The sequence below is a fragment of the Zosterops lateralis genome (genome assembly GCF_965231275.1).
Source record: "Zosterops lateralis genome assembly, chromosome: 7".
Taxonomy (NCBI): Eukaryota; Metazoa; Chordata; class Aves; order Passeriformes; family Zosteropidae; genus Zosterops; species Zosterops lateralis.
The window spans coordinates 36,965,717-36,989,599 of NC_139767.1; the positions used below are offsets into that span (position 1 = coordinate 36,965,717).

Below are 23,883 nucleotides of genomic sequence, written 5' to 3' on the forward strand. Positions count from 1 at the left end.
GAGCCATCACTTTTTGAAACCCTCACTGGAGGTTTGAGCGTGAGATTTCTGTGCTCCAGGCCTGGATCTTTTCCAGCCTTTCCAAGGCATTTCCAAGATGTTCACATTTCCAGCACTTGGGGATATTAAAAGTAATTCTTTTTTTTGTTTTTTTGTTTTTTTTTCTTTAATTTAATGGCAGAATGGAAGAGGAAAATAACTTTGCAGGGATCATTTGTGCTGTTTGTATCTGTTATTAATCATAACTCTGGTTTTATCTCTCCCAGCAGGAGTTCAGGGGGATCCATCCTGCTCCCACTCCTCGATTCCAGCAGGAGAATTCCCAGCTGATTTGGGGGCTGGAGCTTGTCCAGAGAAGGACAACAGACTTTGGAAAGTCTGGAGCGAAGAAAAGCCTGAGGAAATAATTGATACATTTATTTTTTTAAGGGGTGTTCTATCTATATGTGATACCTGTGTGTATTTACATTCCATTTTCAATCTATCCATCCCAACAAGGTGCTGCAGCATCCCAAAAAATGGGACAATCCTGGAATTCACAGGGAAGGGAAGGGAAGGGAAGGGAAGGGAAGGGAAGGGAAGGGAAGGGAAGGGAAGGGAAGGGAAGGGAAGGGAAGGGAAGGGAAGGGAAGGGAAGGGAAGGGAAGGGAAGGGAAGGGAAGGGAAGGGAAGGGAAGGGAAGGGAAGGGTACATTTCTGATGCTTGGCATAGTTGTTGAGGCAAGACTGATATTATGTTGTAGGCTGCTCTTGGTAGTCTATATGGAAAAGAGATAGGAAAGGAAAGGAAAGGAAAGGAAAGGAAAGGAAAGGAAAGGAAAGGAAAGGAAAGGAAAGGAAAGGAAAGGAAAGGAAAGGAAAGGAAAGGAAAGGAAAGGAAGATTTGAAGTTTGGGTTGGAAAGGACCCTAAAGCCCATCCCATTCCACGGGCAGGGACCCCTCCCACCATCCCAGGCTGCTCCAAGGCCACACTTTGCCCTGGCTGGAAACTCTGGGGGCTGTGTGGGTTTGGAGGATGGAACAGCAGCAGCAGAATCATCCCGAGTGTTCCCGGCTGAGCCTCATCCCAGACTGGCCGGGAGAGGATTCCTGGTGCCTCCTGGAGCTGCCAGCCCTCCCTGGGAGGAGAAATTTGGCACTCAGGGAGCCGCTGGTGTTTTCCCGACGGTGCCACATGCAGGAAAAACAGAGGAGTGGAGAAGACAGAACGCCCCTTTTACCGCTAAAAATTAGGAAAAAAAATTTTTTTTAAAAAAATAAATAAATTAAAAAAAAAAAAAAAAAGCGCGCCCCCAACCCAAGCCATTAACACGGGCATTGTAGCATGAAACACAAACCTTTCCTCCCGAGCCTCACAAAGCCCGGGCTGAGTAATTAATGCAATGAAAGGGCCGGGGCTTGCAGATGGAGCAGAGGAATAAAGGCAGAGCCGGCTCTGGGCTGTCATGCATCGCCTGCCGCATCTGTTATGGAAATCAGGGCTGGAGGGGCCTTTTGTTCGCCCTAAAACCCTCCCGACAGGGATTTGGCCCGAGTAGATTTTCTTGTTATTAAACACGATTTCTGGCTAGGCGAGAGCAGATGCTGCCGCAAGAGTTTGGGATTAATAAAGGGAGATGGGAGCGGTGCAGCAGCATCCCCGACAAGTCTGAGAGAGCCATTCCAGCTCCTGGTTCGCTGCTTTGCACATCAATGGATGGGGCTGGCACCAGCTGAGCCCTGGGCGCTCCCCTGGCAGCGCTCACTGTTTGCTCCATCAGTGACAGGGACACACAGATCACACCCAAACACATCTCTGCCCTCCTCATCCTCCCAAAAACACCCAAAAAGTGTTCCCTGTTTGCTCCATCAGAGCCAGGGACACACAGATCACACCCAAACACATCTCTGCCCTCCTCATCCTCCTAAAGGTACCCAAAAAGTGCTCCCTGTTTGCTCCATCAGAGCCAGGGACACAGATCACACCCAAACACATCTCTGCCCTCCTCATCCTCCCAAAAACACACAAAAAGTGTTCCCTGTTTGCTCCATCAGAGCCAGGGATACACAGATGACACATCTCTGCCCTCCTCATCCTCCCAAAGGTTCCCGAAAAGATGTTGGAGATGTTTCCCAAAAATGCCCGAGGCAGAGAGGAGGATTTTAGAGCCCAGTTTGCAGCTCAGGCAGAATTCCCTGCCCTGCCAAGCTGTGGTGAAATCCCAGGAGAAGCAGCAGGAGTCTGGTGTGGGACCACAAGGGTTGGGATGAAATTTGGGATGAAAACAAGAGTGGCCCAACTGCTCCTGCAGCATTTGCAGCTCTGAGAAAGACGCCACAAACCCTCCAAGAGGAAGCAAAAATCCCTTCTGGGAAGATTTTTTTTCCAAGGAGGAAGGAGGAGTGGATCTGCTCCTGCTGGTTCAGCTGTGGGTCAGGGACCCAAATGTTTCAATCCAGCAGTGGAGGAGCCTCAACCTGGAACAGGTGGGAACACCACAGACACCTTCAGATGGTGAGGAGATAAATTTGGATAATTAATTAATTGACTCCTCACTTGTTAATTACAGCACCTACAGAGCTGCTGGGTCATTGGGAACAGAGAAGAACCAGTCCCAAGGAATAGAGAGATGAACAACTGCTGGGAATTCTGAGATGGAATTCTGAGATGAGACCACCACAGGGAGAAAATTCCAAGTTTTCCTGCCTGAATTAACACCAGGAGAAGCCCTGGGGAGGGCAGGATGAGCTGCAGGTTCTGTGGCCCAACAGGAATTCCAGCACAACTCAGAATTCCAAGGATCTCTCAATGGTGGCAACAACAGGGACAGATGGAAACACCACAGACACCTTCAGATGGTGAGGAGAGGATAAATTTGGATAATTAATTAACCCCTCAGTCATTAATTACAGCACCTACAGAGCTGCTGGGTCATTAGGAACATCAGAGCAGTCCCAAGGAACAGGGAGATGAAAAACTGCTGGGAATTCTGAGATGGAATTCAGAAAAGGAATTCAGAGATGTCTCTAAAACAATTCCAAGTTTTCCTGCCTGAATTGACACCAGGAGAAGCCCTGGGGAGGGAGGATGAGCTGCAGGTTCTATGGCCCAACAGGGAACAGGAATTCCAAGGATCTCTCAATGGTGGCAACAACAGGGACAGATGAAAACACCACAGACACCTTCAAATGGTCAGGACAGGGAGAGTTTGGATAATTAATTAACCCCTCACTCATTAATTACAGCACTTACAGAGCTCCTGGGTCACCAGGAACAGGGAAGAACCACCAAGGCAGTCCCAAGGAATAGAGAGATGAACAACTGCTGGGAATTCAGAGATGGAATTTGGCAAAGAAATTCAGAGATGTCTCTTAAGACAATTCCAAGCTTTCCTGCCTGGATTAACACCAGAAGCCCTGGGGAGGGGAAGGTGAGCTGCAGGTTCTGTGGCCCAACAGGAATTCCAGGACAACTCAGAATTCCAAGGATCTCCCAGTGGTGGCAACAACAGGGACAGATGGAAACACCACAGACACCTTTGGATGGCCAGGACAGGGGGAGTTTGGGTAATTAATTAACTCCTCACTCATTAATTACGGCACCTACAGAGCTCCTGGGTCATTGGGAATACCAGGGAACTCCCAAGGAACAGGGAGATGAACAACTGCTGGGAATTCTGAGATGGAATTCAAGAAAAGGAATTCAGAGACGTCTCTTAAGACAATTCCAAGTTTTTCCTGCCTGGATTGGCATCAGGAGAAGCCCTGGGGAGGGCAGGATGAGCTGCAGGAGACAGGAATTCCAGAATTCCAAGGATCTCCCAGTGGTGGCAGCAACAGGGACAGCCCTTGGCTGGGAATGAGCTTTTCTGAAAGCTGAATTTGAAAATTCAGTGAAAATTCAGCTTGAGAGGCAAAGCAAAGCAGCCCCCACGTGTTTGCTCTGCTCCTCTGCCTCGGGCGTTTTTGGGAAACATCTCCACGAAGGAACCCACAGCAAAGTGGAAAATTTCATGCCCAAAAGGCTGTTGCAAAAGGAAAGATTCCTGCTCAAACCCCAACACAATTATGCCCCAAAACACACAATTATTAACCAACTACCACACAAAGGCCGTTTCCACTACGACAAAATTCCTTTTTTTTGTTGTTTTTTTTTCTTTTTAATTCAAAGAAAAAAAAAAAAAAGGTATTTTAATAAATACTGCAGAAACATGAACGAAACAAAGTGACATCAACGATTTAAAAAAAAAAAAATAAAACAAAAAAAAAAACAAGTAATGAATTTCCTGCTTTATAACAGTTATAACTTATTTTTTTTTCACAATATTTAAATACAGAAAGAAGCACTTACCAGCTATTCTGTAATACTGCCCTAAGAGCACTGTTGCATCACTTAAAAGCTTATTATGGTGGTCAAAAATGTCTTTTTTTTTTGTTGTTATTGTGGGAAATAACCAGAATGGGAATGAGATTTTATTTTCTCTTCTTTTCTCGGATGAAACAAAGTGCTGGGAACACACAGAACTGAGATTTTAATGAGTTCATTTTTACCATTTTGCACAAAGAGTGACCAGAGGTTTTGTTTTTTTTTTTTTTGTTTTAAACACTTCAAAAATGAAGCATCACCATTGGCAATGAAATGCTTGTACCTCCACAAGCAAAAACCAGCCTGTTCAGAGCTTCAAATCCTTCCTTTTTTAGGGACAAGTTTTGGTGGGTCAGGAAGAGTTGCAAAACCATTGGAAAAGGCTGATTTAATTCAGTGTAACAACAAGCAAAAAAAAGGGATTGGACTGAACCAGTTCACCCTATTTTCAGGATTTTTTTGGGGGGGAGGGCTGGATATTTTTATTGGATATTTTTATTCTTTTTTTTTTGTGTTAATCCTAAAACTAAGGGCAGGATCCAGTTCCCACTGGGGACCCCTTAAGGCCTCACAGTTCTTCACACCCCAAAACGAGGAGGAGCAGCACAAAAGGCTCATTTGCAGGTTTTTGAGGGGTATTTTGTGTGGTTTTTTTTTTTTTTTTACAGTGAACCACATCCCAGAATTTCTGTGGGATCCGTGGGCTCTCTCTCCAGCTCTTGGGAGAAACCCAAAGGGGTTTTTTATTTATTTTGGGGAGGGTTTTTTTTTCCCAGGTGGGCAGTAAGGCTTAAGGAAACTATTTAGGGGGATTATTTTCCATCACAGCTCTCAGCACTTCCCAGCCAGGTGGGGACACACAACAAGCAGGACTGGGCACCATTTCCACTCCACAGCACAAGCACAATGAGGATCAGCCCTGCAGGGGCAGCTCTGCCCCCCAAATCCTCCCTCCCCCAAATCTGATCCATCCTGGGAATCCTCAAACGTTTTGTCTTCATCCCCATCGTGGATCAGGAAGGCAGAATTCCAGATTTCTCCGGAATTTTCCTCTAAGTGGGAAAAAAAAAATATTTTTTTTCCTTCCACAGGTCTCGGTATCCTCTCCGTTTTCACAATCAGCTACTTAAAAATAAAATAAAATAAAATAAAAATAAGATCAAATCCTTTGGAAAACCAACTCTAAGGTCACGGGGATAGTTCCTCAATGAGAAGGGCTTATTAATAATGTCTTCATTAAAAAAAAAAAAATATCCCATCAAAATGTTGTTTGAGTGAAATCCAAGTGGCAGCATCCAGGAGCAGAGAGTTACAAAAAGAAACAAGCAAGTGTCCATCACATCTCTCCTTTTGCAGGGTTATTTTTCCCAATCATTCTCTCTTCTCTCAGCACATTCAAACGTTTTTTTTTCCCTTTTATTATTATTATTATTTTTTTTTGGCATTGTCTTCAACAGAAAAAAAATTCCTGATGCCACTTTCTCTCTCTCTCTCTCAGAGCCTTTTTTTTCTTCCTGCTGCTCAGTCCTTTAAACACAAGTCTCACAACAAACAGGAGAAACTTCCAGGAAAGCACTGGCAAAACCCTCATTAAACACCCTGTGGCTGTGACTTCATTGAGCTCCAAAAAAAAACCCCTCCTGGATCTTCTTCCTCCTCCTCCTCTTCCTCCTCCAGGAAATCCCAGCTCCTTCACATCACCGTGCAACTCTTTGCTTTGTCCTTTCTCAAGTCCGTGGCCACCGTGGACAGTTCTGGCCTGCCAGGCATGTGTGAAATCCTCTTTGTGGCCCTCTGGGATTTGTTTCGTTTCACATTTTTGTTTGTTTTGTTCACACACGCCAGGGTGGCGACGTGGAAAATGTCTCTGACACTGTTTTCTGACTGTAAGGCTGAGCATTCGATGTATGTGGCTGCTCCAATCTGTTTGGCCATATTTGAGCCCTGAGGGGGAAAAAAAGGAACACGTCATCAATAGCAAGTTGTGCAAAAGCTTCAGAAATTCTCACAATTCCAGCTCTCTGCTTGCTTTCTTTCTTTTTTTTTTTTTTTTTTTTTTTTTTTTTTTTAAGGAAAACCCAAAGCTAAATTGGGAAAATAAACAGAGTTTTGTTTCCAGGAGGAGTTGAACAAGTGTCCAAGCCTGATCTGCTGAGCTGATAAACACAAATTGGGAGAGAAAGAGCTCAGGAATTACAAACTGCAAAAACCTGAAGTGTCTCAGTGAGGCCTTTTCAGCAGTTTCCCCTTAAGCTGAACCTGGGAATTCCCTGGAAAATGTGGCAGTTTCCAGACTGGAGGCTGAAATCTCCAAAGGCAAAGTGTATTCTGTGGAATGAGCAGCTGCTCCTGAGCTGGAGCAGAGTCCTGTTAGAGCTCCAGGGAGAGGGCAAAGTTCTTAGGGAAATGTGCTCTGGGAGAGTTCTGGCAACTTCCTCATTGGGAACAGGGGAAATAAAAAAGGAAAAAGGGCATGAGGGGTTATAGGAGCCCTTTTTTTGTGATTTGGCCATATTTGCACCCTGAGGGGGAAAAAAGGAACACGTCATCAATAGCAAGTTGTGCAAAAGCTTCAGCAATTCTCACAATTCCAACTCTCTGCCTTTTTTTTTCTTTTTTAGGAAAACCCAAAGTCATTTTGGGAAAATAAACAGAGTTTTGTTTCCAGGAGGAGTTGAACAAGTGTCCAAGCCTGATCTGCTGAGCTGATAAACACAAATTGGGAGAGAAAGAGCTCAGGAATTACAAACTGCAAAAACCTGTAGTGAGGCTTTTTCAGCAGTTTCACCTTAAGCTGAACCTGGGAATTCCCTGGAAAATGTGGCACCTCCAAATAGAAATTCTGTGCCTTAAGGAATGAGCAGCTGCTCCTGAGCTGGAGCAGAGTCCTGTTAGAGCCCCAGGAAGAGGGCAAAGTTCTTAGGGAAATGTGCTCTGGGAGAGTTCTGGCAACTTCCTCATTGGGAACAGGGGAAATAAAAAAGGAAAAAGGGCATGAAGGGTTTATAAGAGCCCTTTTTTTGTGATTTGGCCATATTTGCACCCTGAGGGGGAAAAAAGGAACACGTCATCAATAGCAAGTTGTGCAAAAGCTTCAGCAATTCTCACAATTCCAGCTCTGGGCTTGCTTTTTTTTTTTTTTTTTTTTTTTTTTTCTTCAGGAAAACCCAAAGTCATTTTGGGAAAATAAACAGAGTTTTGTTTCTAGGAGGAGCTGAACAAGTGTCCAAGCCTGATCTGCTGTGCTGATAAACACAAATTGGGAGAGAAAAGAGCTCAGGGACTGTAAACTGCAAAAACCTCAAGTGAGGCTTTTTCAGCAGTTTCACCTTAACCTGAACCTGGGAATTTCCTGGAAAATGTGGCACCTCCAAATAGGAATTCTGTGCCTTAAGGAATGAGCAGCTGCTCCTGAGCTGGAGCAGAGTCCTGTTAGAGCTCCAGGGAGAGGGCAAAGTTCTTAGGGAAATGTGCTCTGGGAGAGTTCTGGCAACTTCCTCATTGGGAACAGGGGAAATAAAAAAGGAATAAAGAACATGAAGGGTTTATAGGAGCCCTTTTTTTGTGATTTGGCCATATTTGCACCCTGAGGGGAAAAAGGAATGTGTGATCAATACCAAGTTGTGCAAACACTTGAAGAATCCTCCCAATTCCAGCTCTGAGCTGTTTCACTGGAAAACCCAAAGCCAATTTGGGAAAATAAACAGAGTTTTGTTTCCAGGAAGAGTTAAATAAGTGTCCAAGCCTGATCTGCTGAGCTGATAAACACAAATTGGGAGAGAAAGAGCTCAGGAATTACAAACTGCAAAAACCTGAACCTTTTCAGCAGTTTCACCTTAAGCTGAACCTGGGAATTTCCTGGAAAATGTGGCACCTCCAAATAGAAATTCTGTGCCTTAAGGAATGAGCAGCTGCTCCTGAGCTGGAGCAGAGTCCTGTTAGAGCCCCAGGAAGAGGGCAAAGTTCTTAGGGAAATGTGCTCTGGGAGAGTTCTGGCAACTTCCTCATTGGGAACAGGGGAAATAAAAAAGGAAAAAGGGCATGAGGGGTTATAGGAGCCCTTTTTCTGTGATTTGAAGCAGTCAAAGCAGGGATATTTGTCCCAGCAGCTCAAGACAAACAACCCCAACACGTGAGAGATGACAACAGCCCAGTGTTTGTGGTGGATTTTGCTACTGGAACACAATCCAGCATTGTGTGACAAAAAGGGGAGTTTTTCCAAGGGAATTTGATTTCTGAGGGATGAATCTTTACAAAGTTACAAACTCCAAGCACATCCTTGATCTTCACACATCTCCTGTGCCAGGCTGAGGGCATCAAACCCTCCTGTTTGCCCTGCAGGGATGTGACCTTATCAGTGCCAAGGGGGAGAGGCTGATAAGGGAGCAGGAGCTGCCAGGACCAGCCCTTCCCACAGTCCAACATCTCCACACTCCTGCAGGGCAATGTTTGCTCAGGTGGAGCTCCCTGAGCTGGGAGCCTGGAGCAGAGTGTCCTCTCCCTCCTGCTGGAGCTCAAAGCTCTGCTTCCATCTTGGCTTAGGGTATTTTAGACAAAAATGTGTCCTTTGTGTTCAGCTGCCTCCTGCTCCTCAGGGGAACAGGCTGAGCTGGGAATCCAGGGGGGAAAAAAATCCACCTGCCAGCAGATTTTTGATTATTCTCATGGAAAGACTTGATTTTACAGAAATCCTGCCATTTCAACATCCTTAGTAACCCCACCTCAGGAGCTGCTGGTTTGTAAAAATCTGAAGGATAAACCATCCTGAAGTTGCTGCTAAAGACACTGAGGTGAGTCCTGGAGGTGCCACTGTCTCTCTCACAGGGTGGATCTGTCTCAGAAAAAAAAAAAATCCACCTGCCAGCAGATTTTTGATCATTCTCAAGGAAAGACTTGATTTTACAGAAATCCTGCCATTCTCCAATGTGAACATCCTTAGTATCCCCACCTGAGGAGCTGCTGGTTTGAAAAACCATCCCAAAGATGCTAAAGACACTGAGGTGAGTCCTAAAGGTGCCTCCCAAAGGGTGGATCTGTCTCAGAAAAAAAAAAAATTCCAGCTGCCAGCAGATTTTTGATCATTCTCAAGGAAAGACTTGATTTTACTGCCATTTTCCAATATAAACATGCTGCAAACCACCTCAGGAGCTGCTGGTTGGAAAAACCTGAGGGATAAACCATCCCAAAGATGTTGAAGACACTGAGGTGAGTCCTGGAGGTGCCACTGTCTCTCCCACAGGGTGGACGTGTCTCAGAAAAAAAAAAAAAATCCACCTGCCAGCAGATTTTCTCATGGAAAAGACTTGATTTTACTGAAATTCTTGCCATTTTCCAATATAAACATGCTGCATCCCACACCTCAGGAGCTGCTGCTTTAGAAAAAACTGAAGGATAAACCACCCCAAAGTGGCTGCTAAAGACACCGAGGTGAGTCCTGGAGGTGCCACTGTCTCTCTCACAGGGTGGATGTGTCTCAGAAAAAAAAAAAAAAAAAAAAAAAAATCCACCTCCCAGCAGATTTTCTCATGGAAAGACTTGATTTTACTGAAGTCTTGCCATTTTCCAATATAAACATGCTGCAAACCACCTCAGGAGCTGCTGGTTTGGGAAAACCTGAGACCTTAGGATGGAAAAACCATCCTAAAGTGGCTGAAGACACTGAGGTGAGTCCTGGAGGTCCCTCCCAGAGGGTGGATCTGTCACAGCACTGTGATTCAGCTGCCATGAATGATCACACAGATGTGAGTAATAAAGGGCAGCTCAGCTCAGCTCAGAGCAGTTTCCCTGTTCCCTACATCCTGCTCTCTCCCATGACCTGCTTCCTTTCCCTTTTTCTCTCTCTCCTCTAATGCCTGGCTCCAAAGTTCCCAAGAGCAAAGAACTCATCAAGGATTAAGATGCCTTCTGGCTTTGCTGCACCTTCAGAAGGAGGAACAAGGTGTTTTTTTGAAGGAATTGAGGACAGATTATAATGTCATGATGCTAAAGTCAAACGACATTCAAATCTGAAGGCTGCAGACAGCAATTTTACCAATTTGTCAGTGAATAAACAGGATGTGTCACCTTTTAGCCACATCTTTGGTGTGTGCAGGAAGTTTTTTTTTACAACTCACCTAAAAAGCAATTTGCAAGCAGAAAGACAATAATTTATGACATTGATTTTGGGATGTGTTGTGGGGCTGCAGGATTTCCTTTAACCTTAAATAATTTTCAAACCTTCCTCCACCCACACCAAAGGCGTGAATTCTGCATTTCGAGCCGCACTGGGGACACCGTAAGGGAAAAGCTGGTGACAGTGAAGACAAAAAAAAAAGGTTTTTCTTCCCTCCTGAAGGACAAAAATAAAAAAGGAGGTGGCTTTTACCTGGTCGTAGGAGACAGGGGTCTGCCTGTGGTTGGAGAGCTCCACCAACGTGCTGACATCAGTGCGAAGGTCTGACTTGCATCCCACCAGCAGCATCTTGGTGTTGGGACAAAACTCCTGGATCTCCCCTTTCCACTGTAAAAAATACAAGTTGGAGATGTTTAAAACCCAAAGAGGTTTTTAATCCACGAGTTTAAAACCCAAAGAGTGTTTAATCAGTGCTGATGTTGCAGGCTGGAATGTTTTTTACGTAATGGTTGGGTTTGCCCTCGAGGTGATTTTTTTATTTTTTTTTGAAGGTAGAGTTTGGTCAGGGATGAAATCTTCCCATCTCACACAGTCATGAATTCCACTGCCTTAGTGATCAGCAGGGAATGAGTTCTCATTGTTTACCCACGATGAGCAAAGGTTTGCAGAGCTGTTGTTTCTCACACCCAGCCCCAGGCAGGTGCAGAAATGCTGTCCCCACCTTCAGAGGCAACCACAGCACCAGCAAGGGCTAAATGAGGATTTATTGCTGCATTCTCACACCTAAAACTACACAAATCTGAGCCCCTTCAGACAGAATTTGGGATAAATTCATTGGGTTTCACCCTTCTACAAATTTATATTGAAAACTCAAAGCCAAAAACTTCACAGCATAATCCAAACAGGGATTTCGCCAGGATACTCCCTAAAATCTGAGGCTGTAATTGGGGTTTAGAAACATATTAAGAAAAATCTCTTGCAGAATTAAGTAACCAGCATTAGCAGGGACAGAAAAGCCACAGTTGAGTTTTGAAGTGTTTTTTTGTAGGCTATTCAGAGCACTGTAAGGCATTTTATCCCACTGAGACAAGAATCACTGGCTCCAGCCTTAGAAAAAAAAAAAATAAAAAAAAAGGAAGTTTAGGTCATTGAGCCCCAAAAGCAAAAGTTGAGTGTGAAGTTGAGTCATGCTCAGCAGCCAAGGAGGGCACCAGGAGCACCCTGCAAACCCAGAGCCTGATGATGGAAATTTCTTGTTTGAGCTCATGGGAAGGCTGACACAAGCTGGATCAGTGATCTCATGGAGGGCTCGGGGCAGGGCTGCATTTCTGTGCCACTGCAGGCCCTGCTGGTGCCTTCCAGAGCCGTTTGTCACCAATTATGTAAGGCCGTGGCACAAATCCAGACACTCAGCAGACAATTTTTATCATCCCTACAAACCCTGCGAAGTTTCCCAACTCCATCACAGGGATGTGTGAGGGATAATTCCTCCCAGCACCTCACAGCAATCCCTGGTTGTCTCAGAGCTGAGGAATGATAATTTCCTCCTGTCCATCAGTGAGTTTTTTTTGTTTTCAATTAACACCCGAATTAAAGCACTCTCCTGTCATCTCTGCATTAAAAGGAACAAAGTGGAGGTTTGCAGGGTAAGGATTTAAGGATGAGCAGAGAACACTTGCCTTTTTTAGGACACTGTCCAGGGTTTCTGGCCGGCTGATGTCAAAGCAGATCAGGACAGCATCGGAGTCGGGGTAGGAGAGAGGACGGACGTTGTCGTAATAAGGAGACCCTGCAGGGAAAACAAACAAATATCTTCATTAATTGCTGATTTTTCTCTCCCTGCAGCCACTCAGAAAAGCCTGGAGAGCCTTTCACGCTGATCCATCACCCACCAAAAGCTCCCAAGCAGAGCAAAATAAGATCAGCCCATTTATAAGGATGATCTTTAAACTCCAAAAGGCTTTTTTTTTTCTAAAGCAGATTTGGAATCCCCTTAGTTTTGATTTGTCTAACAGTTAATTTAAAACAAACAGCTCCAAGTGCAAAAAAAAAAAAGCATCTTTAATTGTCACATTGGCAATGTTTAGAAGAAAGTCTTGCTTCAAATTAAAGAACTTGTTGCAGGAAACAGATTTCCAGCAGGGAAAAAAAATCCCAATCCTGTAGGCAGGCACGCAAGTTATCTGTCACAAAAAGCCTCATTAATCTGTAAACCAATAAAGCCTGCAATAAATGTTTATGTTTAGCCCATAAAGCAGATTTTTATCAACAAGATCAAAGCTAATTTAGTAATCTGAGGGAACAGATGTAGGTACAGTACTTGCTCTTTGTGCTTGTTTTACTTGCAGGCTTGTGAAGGGATTTTTGAGTCATGATGTGAAGAGTTAAAACCCATCCACAGTTAAAAAATCATGTTTTAATCGAAAAAAAAAAAAAAAAAAAAATTGTTCTTTCTAAGAAGCTGCAGCCACTCAACCACTATTAGGTTTGGCCTTAACTCTGCTGAGCTTCATGAAAAAAATACATTTCTTAATGTATTTAAAAGGACATTTAAACCAGCTCAGTGACCCAACAGGGCCTGGGCAACTTAAAATTCATTTTCTCAGCCATCATACATCCTTATTTCTGCCTTTTCTCCATGAAAAAAAAAAACAAACCTTAAACATACCAGACCCTGAAACACAGCATGGAAACACCCAGCACAAGAACCCAATTTCCAGGATTTTGGGGTGTTATCAGCTCATTATCTCACTTATTTCCCATCTCTCCAGAACTAATTTAAGGCTTTAAGGTCTCAGATCCTGAAGTGGACTAGAGGAAATCCTGCAGTTTTTCCCCAGCTCAGGCTGTTGCACAAGCAGGGCAATGGTGTGAAGGGCTCACAGATGATTTCACTTGGAGCAGGGGAAGGAGGAAAGAATCCCAGGAATGTTGTTTTTGAAAGGAGGACTCACACACGGGGAGCAGAAGCATTACCAAAGTAGGCAGCAGAAGGTAATTTGGTGAACGAGAAGGATTTAATTCCTCTCTAAACGACTCCAATCTTGAGAGAGAGGCAGCTGTCAGAAAAAGGCTCTTTCACAGCCCATTTCAGCTGAATTCAGCACAAATGACACAAATCTCAGCTCTGACCCGGAGTTAAACACTGGCTGCAGCTATCAGTGAGCATTTCCCACTGCTAATGACACCCCGGGAGCTCCAGCAGGGCTATTACAGCTCTGTCCTGCACCTCAGGGGTGAGTTATTTATCCTGGAGCCTCGGGGGTGAGTTATTTATCCTGGACAGGAGGAACTGAAGCACCAAGTGTCACTAAAAGCCAACCTGGGTGATGTTAAAACGCTGTCACATCTCTCTGAGAGAGCCCAAGCAAGCAAGGGCAGGACTGAGGGAACCCTTAATAGGTGCAAAGCCTCACCCAGAAACTCATTCCTCACACAAATTCCTCTGGGCTCACTCAGCAGCTCCAGGGATCCCATATATGTCCAGGAGATGTATTTCTGTACACACAGAGTCCCCACCTCCAGCCCTGAGACTCCTTCCCATCCCAGCACCCACAACTGCTTTGCTTTGAACCTTTTCTTCTTTTTAATTTTTTTTTTCTTTATCCTCTCCACCTGAATTTCTCCCCATTTCAGACGCAGCCCTGAGACTCCTTCCCATCCCAGCACCCACAACTGCTTTGCTTTGAACCTTCTTTTATTATTATTTTTTTCTTTATCTTCCCCATCTGAATTTCTCCCCATTTCAGACGCTAAACTGGAATAAAATCATTTTTTTAGCGAGTTTAGGAGGGATATTCCCCAGCTTTTCTCCGAGGCTGAACAAACAGAGTCCCATTTCAACTCCTTGGGAGCTGCAGGATCCACAGAGGAAAATTTCCCTGCTCTCATTTTCTAAGCAAACCTTTATTCCTGTGCAAAATAAACCTTTATTCCTGTGCAGCTCCAGGGATCCCATATATGTCCAGGAGATGTATTTCTGTACACACAGAGTCCCCACCTCCAGCCCTGAGACTCCTTCCCATCCCAGCACCCACAACTGCTTTGCTTTGAACCTTTTTTTTATTATTATTATTTTTCTTTATCCTCTCCACCCGAATTTCTCCCCATTTCAGACGCTAAACTGGAATAAAATCATTTTTTTTAGCGATTTTAGGAGGGATATTCCCCAGCAGGCTGAACAAACAGAGTCCCATTTCAACTCCTTGGGAGCTGCAGGATCCACAGAGGAAATTTCCCTGCTCTGATTTTCTAAGCAAACCTTTATTCCTGTGCAAAATAAAAAAAGAGGAGCTTGCAGAGCCCTATTCAGGCTGGCATTTTCATGCCTTTTTTGCCCAGAGAAAAACCCTCAGAAGGCAGGAATGTGAGGAATGAGGCTGCCTCAAGTCTGAACAGACAACTCCAGCACAGCCCAGAGCCAGGGCTGCTGCTCCCTCTTTTTTTTTTTTTTCCTCATGTTCCTTTGCAGATTTTGAAGCTGTGCCAACCCTCGAAAACAGAAGGAGAATGTGGAACTGGAGCCATGGTATTTGTGGGGAGAGAGAAAAAAAAAGCCTATTTGTGTTTGGGATTCTGTTCCTGCAAAATAAAACATTTTTGGCCAGGACAGCATGGGTGGGTTTTGTTTTTTTTTTTTTTTCAGTTTTATCAAGGAGTTGCTGATAAGGCTGTAGTTCATTTTTCCTTTGTGCTGGACATCTAATCCAGCTGAAATCCTCCTTTTTTTAAATTTAATTTGTTTGGCAGCTTCAATAAATTCAGACAAAAATAAGGATGATCTGGTTTTGAAACCTCATGTTTCACACAGAGTCCAACAGAAATTCAGCTTTTAAACTGAAATAAACCCCAATATTGTTGGGTTTGTCCTACAGGGGATGCCAAGCTTAGGTTGAAATATTACTATCTTAATAAAGAACAGATTAAAAGCTGAAGAATCTTTAATTTTGGGGTTCAAAGGCAGCAGGAGGGTTCAGCTGCACATCCTGAGGCCAGCAGGGCTCAGTGACAGAACAAACCTCTCCTATTTCCACACCAGCAAACAGGCACCAGCAATTGGGCTCTGGAGCCTTTTGGAGCCCAGTCAAGTGAAAGAACAACAGATGAACAGCAGCATTTTCACTCCCCCAAAGCCTTGGGCTCAATAATTGTCACAGAAAATACAGCAAACATTGCCTGCTCCGAGGAGCTGATTCAGTGCTCATGGTTTTCCTACTCCCAAAAAAGAAATCAACCCCAAAAAAAACCTCTAAAAGCAACAAATGTGGGATTGCTGAGGTGGATTTTCAGTGCAGGTTATTCCAAAATCACAGACAGCAAAAATATTCCCATTTTTTTGTGTTGATCACACCTTGAAGGGAAAACTTTGGGAGGCCACTTGGTACTCCAGGTATGGATTCTGATTTATTTCCTCATAAGAGGAGTAAGAAAAACCCAAAAAGCCAAATCTGGGATTGCTGAGGTGGATTTTCAGTGCAGGTTATCTCCAAGAATACAGAGATAGCAAAAATATTCCCAGTTTTTTGTGTTGATCACACCTTGAAGTGAAAACTTTGGGAGGGCACTTGGTACTCCCAGCTATCGATTAATTCCTTTGTAAAAGGAACAAGAAAACTCCCCAAAAAACCAAATCTGCAATTGCTGAGGTGGATTTTCAGTGCAGGTTATCTCCAAGAATATAGAGATAGTAAAAATATTCCCAGTTTTTTGTGTTGATCACACCTTGAAGGGAAAACTTTGGGAGGGCACTTGGTACTCCCAGCTATCAATTAATTCCTTTGTAAAAGGAGAAAGAAAACCCCCAAAAAACCAAATCTGGGATTGCTGAGGTGGATTTTCAGTGCAGGTTATCTCCAACAACACAGCAAAAAATATTCCCAGTTTTTTGTGTGATCCAAGGGAAAACTTTGGGAGGCCACTTGGTACTCCAGGTATGGATTCTGATTAATTCCCTTGTAAAAGGAACAAGAAAACTCCCCAAAAAACCAAATCTGGGATTGCTGAGGTGGATTTTCAGTGTAGGTTATTCCAAAATCACAGACAGCAAAAATATTCCCAGTTTTTTGTGTGATCCAAGGGAAAACTTTGGGAGGACACTTGGTATTCCCAGTAAAATTCCCTTGTAAAAAGAATAATAAAACTCTGCTAAAATGAGCAATTAAAACCAAAAAAAAAAATCAAAGAATTCAAGCTCTAAGAGGACTGGGAGGCAAAAAGAGCAAATGGACTTTTCCTTTGCATTCCTCACTGCCAGGGAATTTGGGGAATTAACAACTTTAATTCCTCCGAGTTTCAGCTTTCCCCCAGAAAAGTTTCAGCACAAAACTTTCCAATTAATTCCTGTTTTTATATGGACACTGAGTACATTGTACACAGACAAGAATTGTGGCAAAACTAACTCGAGTCACAGCTCCAAGGCCCTTCTGGATTTAATTACTTGCTAATCCCCAGCAGTTGTAAGGATTTCTGGCCCTGTGGAGAATTATTTTATTGGGGTAGCCACGGTTCAAGCAATAAAAATAAAAAAAAATTAAAATAGATTTTAGACACAGGTATGTACACCTAATTAATAATGGTGTTGTCCTGGCAAGAAATATAAACTTCAAAGGAGGCAAAAAAAAATTTGATAAATGCAGATTAGATGGTAGATAAAGGTAACTAATACAGATTTTTTTTTTTTTTTTTCTCATTACAGTGTACAAGATGAAGCTTTAACCTGGAGAAACTTTTAATAAATATTCCAGCTCACACAACAAACCCAGAGCAAACAGCTCGAGAGTAATTTATGGTGCAGTGAGATTGCAACCAGACATTCCTGCTTTGAGAAAGAGCTGCTGGTCCCAAACAACCCCATTGAAATTCAACTTGGCAAGTGCTTCCCTTAACGCTGTGGCTGATTTAAATCCTTCTAATGACTTGCAGAACTAGACAGCACCCAGAGAATATTTGAATAATGAACCTTTCCCGTTCCATTCCACTCTTATTCCTGTGGGCAAATCCAACAACAACTCCCCAAGGAATTTAAATTTTTTTTTTTTATCAGTTGTATGGCACCTGAAAGTTCTCAAGTAAAAAAAAAAAAAAAATTATTATTTTTGTTGTTGGGTATATAAAGGATTAGAAGCCAAAATTGCGGCAGCAGGGCTTGTTCTCACCCTCACACAACTATTTTAACTAATGCCCACAGATTTTTCCCAGCGAGGAAAAAAAAAAAAAAAAAGAGTTGGAAGTGACAGAACATCCTTCCAAAGGATTCACTGCAAAATTCAATTATCAGTTTTAATTCCAGGGGTTGATTGGCAAGGCTGTTAAAACTCTTCCAGTTAAAAGAGTTAAAGATGAATACAGAATGCTGATTGAGTCATCTTGGAAATATCTGCAGCATAGAGGAATAAACTCAATTAAACAAACAGCATCTTTTTCCCCCTTTCCCAAGAGAGATTCCAGCACCACAAAAGCTGCAGCCATCACCTCCCCCGTGTTGCAATGATCTTAGAAAGTTAATTAGATTTAGTCCTGCCTTTAAAAATGCCATTCAGACATCTCTTCTGACTCAGTGGAGGACCAGGACAAAGACTTGTAAAAATTAAATTACCAAGACTTTAAGATAAGGCTAAAACACTCCCTTATCTTCCGCTGCCTCTTATCTGCTGATGTGATTTTTCTTTGGGTTAATGGGCACTGTTGGGTTGGTTTTTTATTATTTTTTTGCAGTGGGTGAGGAGGGATGTTCACAAAGCCAGAATTCCTCACGCAGAGTCCCACAGCCAGAGAGGATCCACTCAGTGACACTTTCCAATATTTCCAGTGATCTTTCCAATATTTCCTCTTCAGTTTGGGATGGCAGACAAATCCCAAGCTTCTGACTCAACCACATCTCCTTCTCTCCGAGTTCCAGGACACAGGACAAACAAAGGCTGGGCAGGTGTTTTTTTTCTTCCACTGCTTTTGTCTTTTTGAAGTGCTAGAGAATATTTCATTCCATGGGTGTTCTTCTCCACAGCCTTTGACAAACAGATTCCAAACCTTCTTCCCACGTCCAGCCCGCGTTGTGCGGTGTGTTTTAATAAAGATAACATTTTCCAAAATAACTATTAATTTTTTTTTTAATAAGCCCTTGCTCCAGAGTTCCAGCCAGCCTTAGTAATCAGCATGAAAGCTCCAAGCAGACACACTCCAGAAATCTGCAAGTCTCACTTGGCATAAGATGAAGAGAAAAAAAAAAAAAAAAAAAAAAAAAAAAAAAAAAAAAAAAAAAAAAATCAGCTCAAAAGCAAAGCTGATACTGGTTGTGGGCAGAGGCTGCCTTTTCCCAGTAATCGTGTTGCAAGAATTTGGAATCATTTCCTCAACAGCAAAAGGGAAGCCAACCCGCCGCCTAAACTCCTCTTTTTAACCACGGATTAACATTTTAACATTTTCATTCCTGGTAAAAGAAACTGCTGGGTCCAAATGCAGCATTAACGAGCCATTTCTACACAGACGGAAAAAAAAAAATAAAAAAGAGAGGGAACTGTGTGTTCTGCCAAGTTCCTGCAGGTTCTGTATTTTTGGTGTTTTTTTTTTTTTTTTTTTTTTTGCAATCAGCTCTGCAGATGCTGTTGATCCACACCTCTGGTAATAATTCCTTGGTGTCATCAATCCCCCCTGGACATCTTCAGTTCTCCACAGGTAAAGCCAAAGTGGCGATTTTGGGGTGTTCCCTCACCCCCTTTTGGCTGTAAGTGCAGCTCAATTATCCAAATTATCAAGAACAGGAGGATTTAGAGGAGCTCCTGTCTCAACACGCGAGCAGAGCCAGCCAAACACCAAAAAAAAAACACCTCAAATCTGAGGTGTCTGAGCCGGTTTCTTCCAGGTAAAACTGGAAGGATGAAGAGGCCTGATGGGGGAGAAAGGATGGTCCCCTCCACATCCCCAGAGAATCAGAGACAAATTCTTAAGGTTTTCTCTAAAACACCGGGAAGAAAAAGTGCTGCGTTTTGCAAAAAAAAAAAAAAACCCCAAAAAAAACCAACCAAGGAGGCCACCAGGAGCTCTAAAACGAGCTGAAATAATTCACCATCAGCACATAAAAACACCTTTTCCCCTCTCCTATGAGGCAAAGCAGAAAGAACCCCCAGAGCCCCTCAGAAAGCTCCTTCCAGCCAGGCAGGTGAGAAAACATCCCCCTGCAATGCTGACAAACCGCTTCCCCACACCCTCAGCCGAGGATAGCCGAGATTTTGGTCAGAAAAGCCGCATGAGGAGCCCCCGGCAGCCTCCACACGGGGCTGTGGGAGCCGCCGCTCCCCCCGCCCCCCCTGAGCCGGCCTGGAAGGGCCGGGATGGCTCACCCGAGGTGTCCCACAGGCTGAGCTCGATGCGCTGCGTGTCGATCTCGAAGCTGGCCGTGTAGTTCTCGAAGACGGTGGGGACGTAGCTCTGTAGGGAGACAGAGCACGGTGGTCAAGCCTGGCCCTGGTCTCGAACCCCGGCCCCCTGGTCTCGAACCCCGGCCCCCTGGTCTCGAACCCCGGCCCCCTGGTCTCGAACCCCGGCCCCCTGGTCTCGAACCCCGGCCCCCTGGTCTCGAACCCCGGCCCCCTGGTCTCGAACCCGGGTCCTGACCCCCAGCCCTGACCCCAGCCCGGCCCCGCTCACCTCGGGGAAACAGTCCTTGGCAAAGACGTGGAGCAGCGCTGTCTTCCCGCACTGGCTGTCCCCCACCACCACGATCTTGCACTTCACGTTCTGGTTAGGATCCATCATCGCCGCCTTGCTCGATAACTTCTGGCTCGCTCTTCTTTCCTTCATTGATCTCCGCTTAAAGTAAGTCCCTCCCGGCTGGTCACAATAGGAAAAAAAAAAAAAAAAAAAAAAAAAAAAAAAAAAAAAAAGGTAAAAATCAAACTACACCCGGTGCTTTCTCCTCGAGAAAAGGCAAAAAAAATAAGGCGAAAAAAACCACAATAAAACGGCTCCGGTGGAGGAGGAGGCAGAGCCGCGGAGGCGCCGCCGCCACCCGCCCGCCCGCCGGTCCCGCGCTCACTGCTTTGTCCCCCCGCTGCCCGGCCCTATTTATAGCCTCCCGCCCGCCAATCACCGCCCGCCGCCGCCGCTAGAGCCACGCCCCCTCAGCGCGCGCCGCCGGGGCAGGGCGCCCCCTAGGGGAGGAGGGACACTGAGGGGTGGGGGAGCCCCGGCGCCCTCAGAGCGATGGGGGCGATAAAGGAGGAGGTTGTGGCGTTTATCGATCGATTTTTATCTGTAAATGTCAGCGCTGGGAAAGGGAACTGCGGGATCTGGGGCTGCGCGGCTTCCAGAGGTGGTCGGGGGTCCCTCAAGGGGTGCCTCAGGGTGAGATGAGGGAGAGCTGAGGAGAGCAGGAGGATGAGGGGAGTGAGGAGAGATGGGGAGGGGTGAGAGAGAAATGAGAAGGAAGGACTGGAAAAGGATGAGAGAGATGAGGGAGGATGAGGAGAGAGATGAGGAGAGATGAGGAGAGATGAGGAGAGATGAGGAGAGATGAGAGAGGATGAGGAGAGAGATGAGGAGAGAGATGAGGAGGATGAGGAGAGAGATGAGGAGGATGAGGAGAGAGATGAGGAGGATGAGGAGAGAGATGAGGAGGATGAGGAGAGATGAGGGAGGATGAGGAGAGAGATGAGGGAGGATTAGGAGAGAGGGAGGATGAGGAGAGAGATGAGGAGGATGAGGAGAGAGATGAGGAGGATGAGGAGAGATGAGGGAGGATGAGGAGAGAGATGAGGAGAGAGATGAGGAGGATGAGGAGAGAGATGAGGAGGATGAGGAGAGAGATGAGGAGGATGAGGAGAGATGAGGGAGGATGAGGAGAGAGATGAGGAGAGAGATGAGGAGGATGAGGAGAGAGATGAGGAGGATGAGGAGAGAGATGAGGAGGATGAGGAGAGATGAGGGAGGATGAGGAGAGAGATGAGGGAGGATTAGGAGAGAGGGAGGATGAGGAGAGAGATGAGGAGGATGAGGAGAGAGATGAGGAGGATGAGGAGAGAGATGAGAGAGGATGAGGAGAGACGGAGGATGAGGAGAGATGGGGAAGGATGAGGAGAGATGAGGGAGGATGAGGAGGGATGAGAAGGGATGAGGAGAGATGAGAAGGGATGAGGACAAATGAGAAGGGATGAGGACAGGTAAAAAGGGATGGTGCTTGTGATAATGGGGAAAGAGCCTTTCCCCTCAAAATATGGTCACAAGGAGCGTGTCGGGATATCACAAAAACACAGAAGCATGGAATACTCTGAGTGGGAAGATACTACAAGGATCATCAATCCTGCTCCTGTCCCTGCACAGACACCCCAAAATCCCATCCCTGAGGCAGTGTCCAAACACTCCTGGAGCTCTGGGAATTCCCTGCAGAGCCTGGGCAGTGCCCAGCACCCTCTGGGAGAAGAAAACCTTTCCCTGACACCCCCCATAAACATGCCCGGACACAGCTCCAGCCATTCCCTGTCACCCAGAGCAGACACCAATCAGTGCCTCCCCACCACCAACAAACATCCTCCTATTTTTTATTTCCCTTCCTGGACACAACCCTGAGCAAATCTGGCTGAGGTTCAGCAGAGGATTGAGCATCGTTCCTGAAAGGAGAGCCCTGAACAAGGGATGGTTTGTGAGCTGCTCGTAGCACTCATCTCCCTCAAGAGCTCCTCTCTTTTTCCCTATGGTTCCGTATGGAATCCCTGGAAAAAGGGCTGGAGCAGAGCCTGTGTCGCTGTTTCACACACAAAAGACATTCAGGTCAAGCAGCAAAACTTCTAATTTAATTTCTGACTCCATCTACTTATATACACTTTGTACAGAAAAGATTGGCCACCTTATGAACATCATTGGTGAACACGACCCTCAATCACATTCCTCCTCTTAGGAGGAGAAATATGTAAACACAATAAATAAATTCTAAAAAATACATATAATTTATGTATTTTTTAAATATTATTTTATGGTGCTACAAAGGTTCAAAATCTCAAAGGCAAGAAAATTCAGCCTATCTCTCCTCCTGCCTCCAAGCCCATTTTCTGGCTGTGCCTGGAGCAGCCGGACACAGGGGTGGCCTCCCCAAAGGTGTGGCCTTGGCTTTATCTCTTGAGTCACCCAGGTCGTGAACTCACCCCGTGTCAGTTCTGGGCTGAAACGTGAGCAATTCATCAAGTTTTCAAACAGCATCCTGGAAATGAAGGATGTTTGGCTCGTGCCTGTTTGACCATGGGGAGATGCTGCCCTGACTCACATGAGAGAATCCCAAATATGACATTTCAAAACTCGGTGCTGATATTTTTGGGGTTTGTTCTGATGTGTCGAATTACTCATTACCAAAGAATTGGTTTCTGTTTGGAGACAATGTGCAAAACACTAAAATTTGCTGCCTGTGCCTTGTTTGTAAGGCCCTGGAGCAGACAGATTTCCATCTCTTTTTTATGTTTTTAAATTAAAAGCTGCTCCTTTGCAGTCTCCATCCATCCCTGATGTCCACCAGCTCTTTAGGAAAACGGTGGAATGGGAGGAATAAGCAGTGGAGAAAATTAAATCTCACAGGAAGCTTTCTCCCTTTTGTTCAATATTGGAACAGGAGATAAAGCTGGAAAAATAAAGCTGTGTAAATGCTCTCAGGTGTTCTCCAAAGGGCAGAAAATCCTGTTTTTTCTGCCTTTTCCTCTGTTCCACACTGGAACACGAGGCAGCCTCATGGGCAGAGGAAGGTGGGATGGAGCTCTGGAGTTTTAACTCCAGTTTTTTGGGAGTCCAACGCACCAACCAAGGAATATCTTGGATCTAAGGAGAGAAGAAGACAGGGTTGAAAGAGCTCTTTGTTCATCCTGAGTGGGAGCTGGGTGGGAACATCTGCTCCTGATCAATCCACCGGGCACCTCCACACAGATGGACACAAGATGGACCAAAGCCAGCACTGATGCTGCCCCTGTCTTGGTGCTTGGGCTTCCTCACAGGAGGAACTGGTCTCCTTTAAGGTCCTGGAGGAGACATCTCCCTCACACAGCTCCCGTGGAAAATCTGCCTTCATCCAGCAATGCTTGGAATGTGGAAACTTTAACGCACAAGGAACCTTTACTCATCATGAGCAGAGAGCTTCCATCAGCAGCTCCTGGTGATATCATCCCTGCCTGATTTGTTTGCTGCCGACATCACCCAGCCCATCCCCAGGGATTTCGGGTGCTTTGGGCACTGGGGACAATCCTTGGAAGCCGCCAGCTTGTTGGGATTCCGTGGGGAAGCTGCTCCAAGATCTGTTAATCCCCATAAACCCATTATTCATGTCAAGCCCTTAAGTTTAATTCCTTTTCCCATATCTCGATGACTACAGGGATAATGTGAGGGGGGTTAGTGTTCCCACCAGGATTTTTCACACACAGTCTGGACTTTGGATTTGTAGGGCCGAGTTTTGTGCTT

At 45.0% G+C, this 23,883-nt stretch overlaps 1 protein-coding gene across 1 annotated transcript; it reads right to left on the minus strand.

Annotated features, from left to right (window-relative positions):
• Window positions 1-4,507: 4,507 nt before the first annotated feature.
• Window positions 4,508-20,639, minus strand: RND3 (Rho family GTPase 3). The gene is made up of 5 exons (XM_083865198.1): window positions 20,101-20,639; window positions 19,794-19,881; window positions 12,138-12,247; window positions 10,711-10,845; window positions 4,508-6,290 (listed from the first exon to the last, which is right to left on the minus strand). Exons 1-5 carry the CDS (start codon window positions 20,251-20,253, stop codon window positions 6,039-6,041), a joined length of 738 nt encoding a protein of 245 aa, XP_083721324.1. The 5' UTR covers window positions 20,254-20,639; the 3' UTR covers window positions 4,508-6,038.
• Between the last annotated feature and the right edge of the window lie 3,244 nt (window positions 20,640-23,883).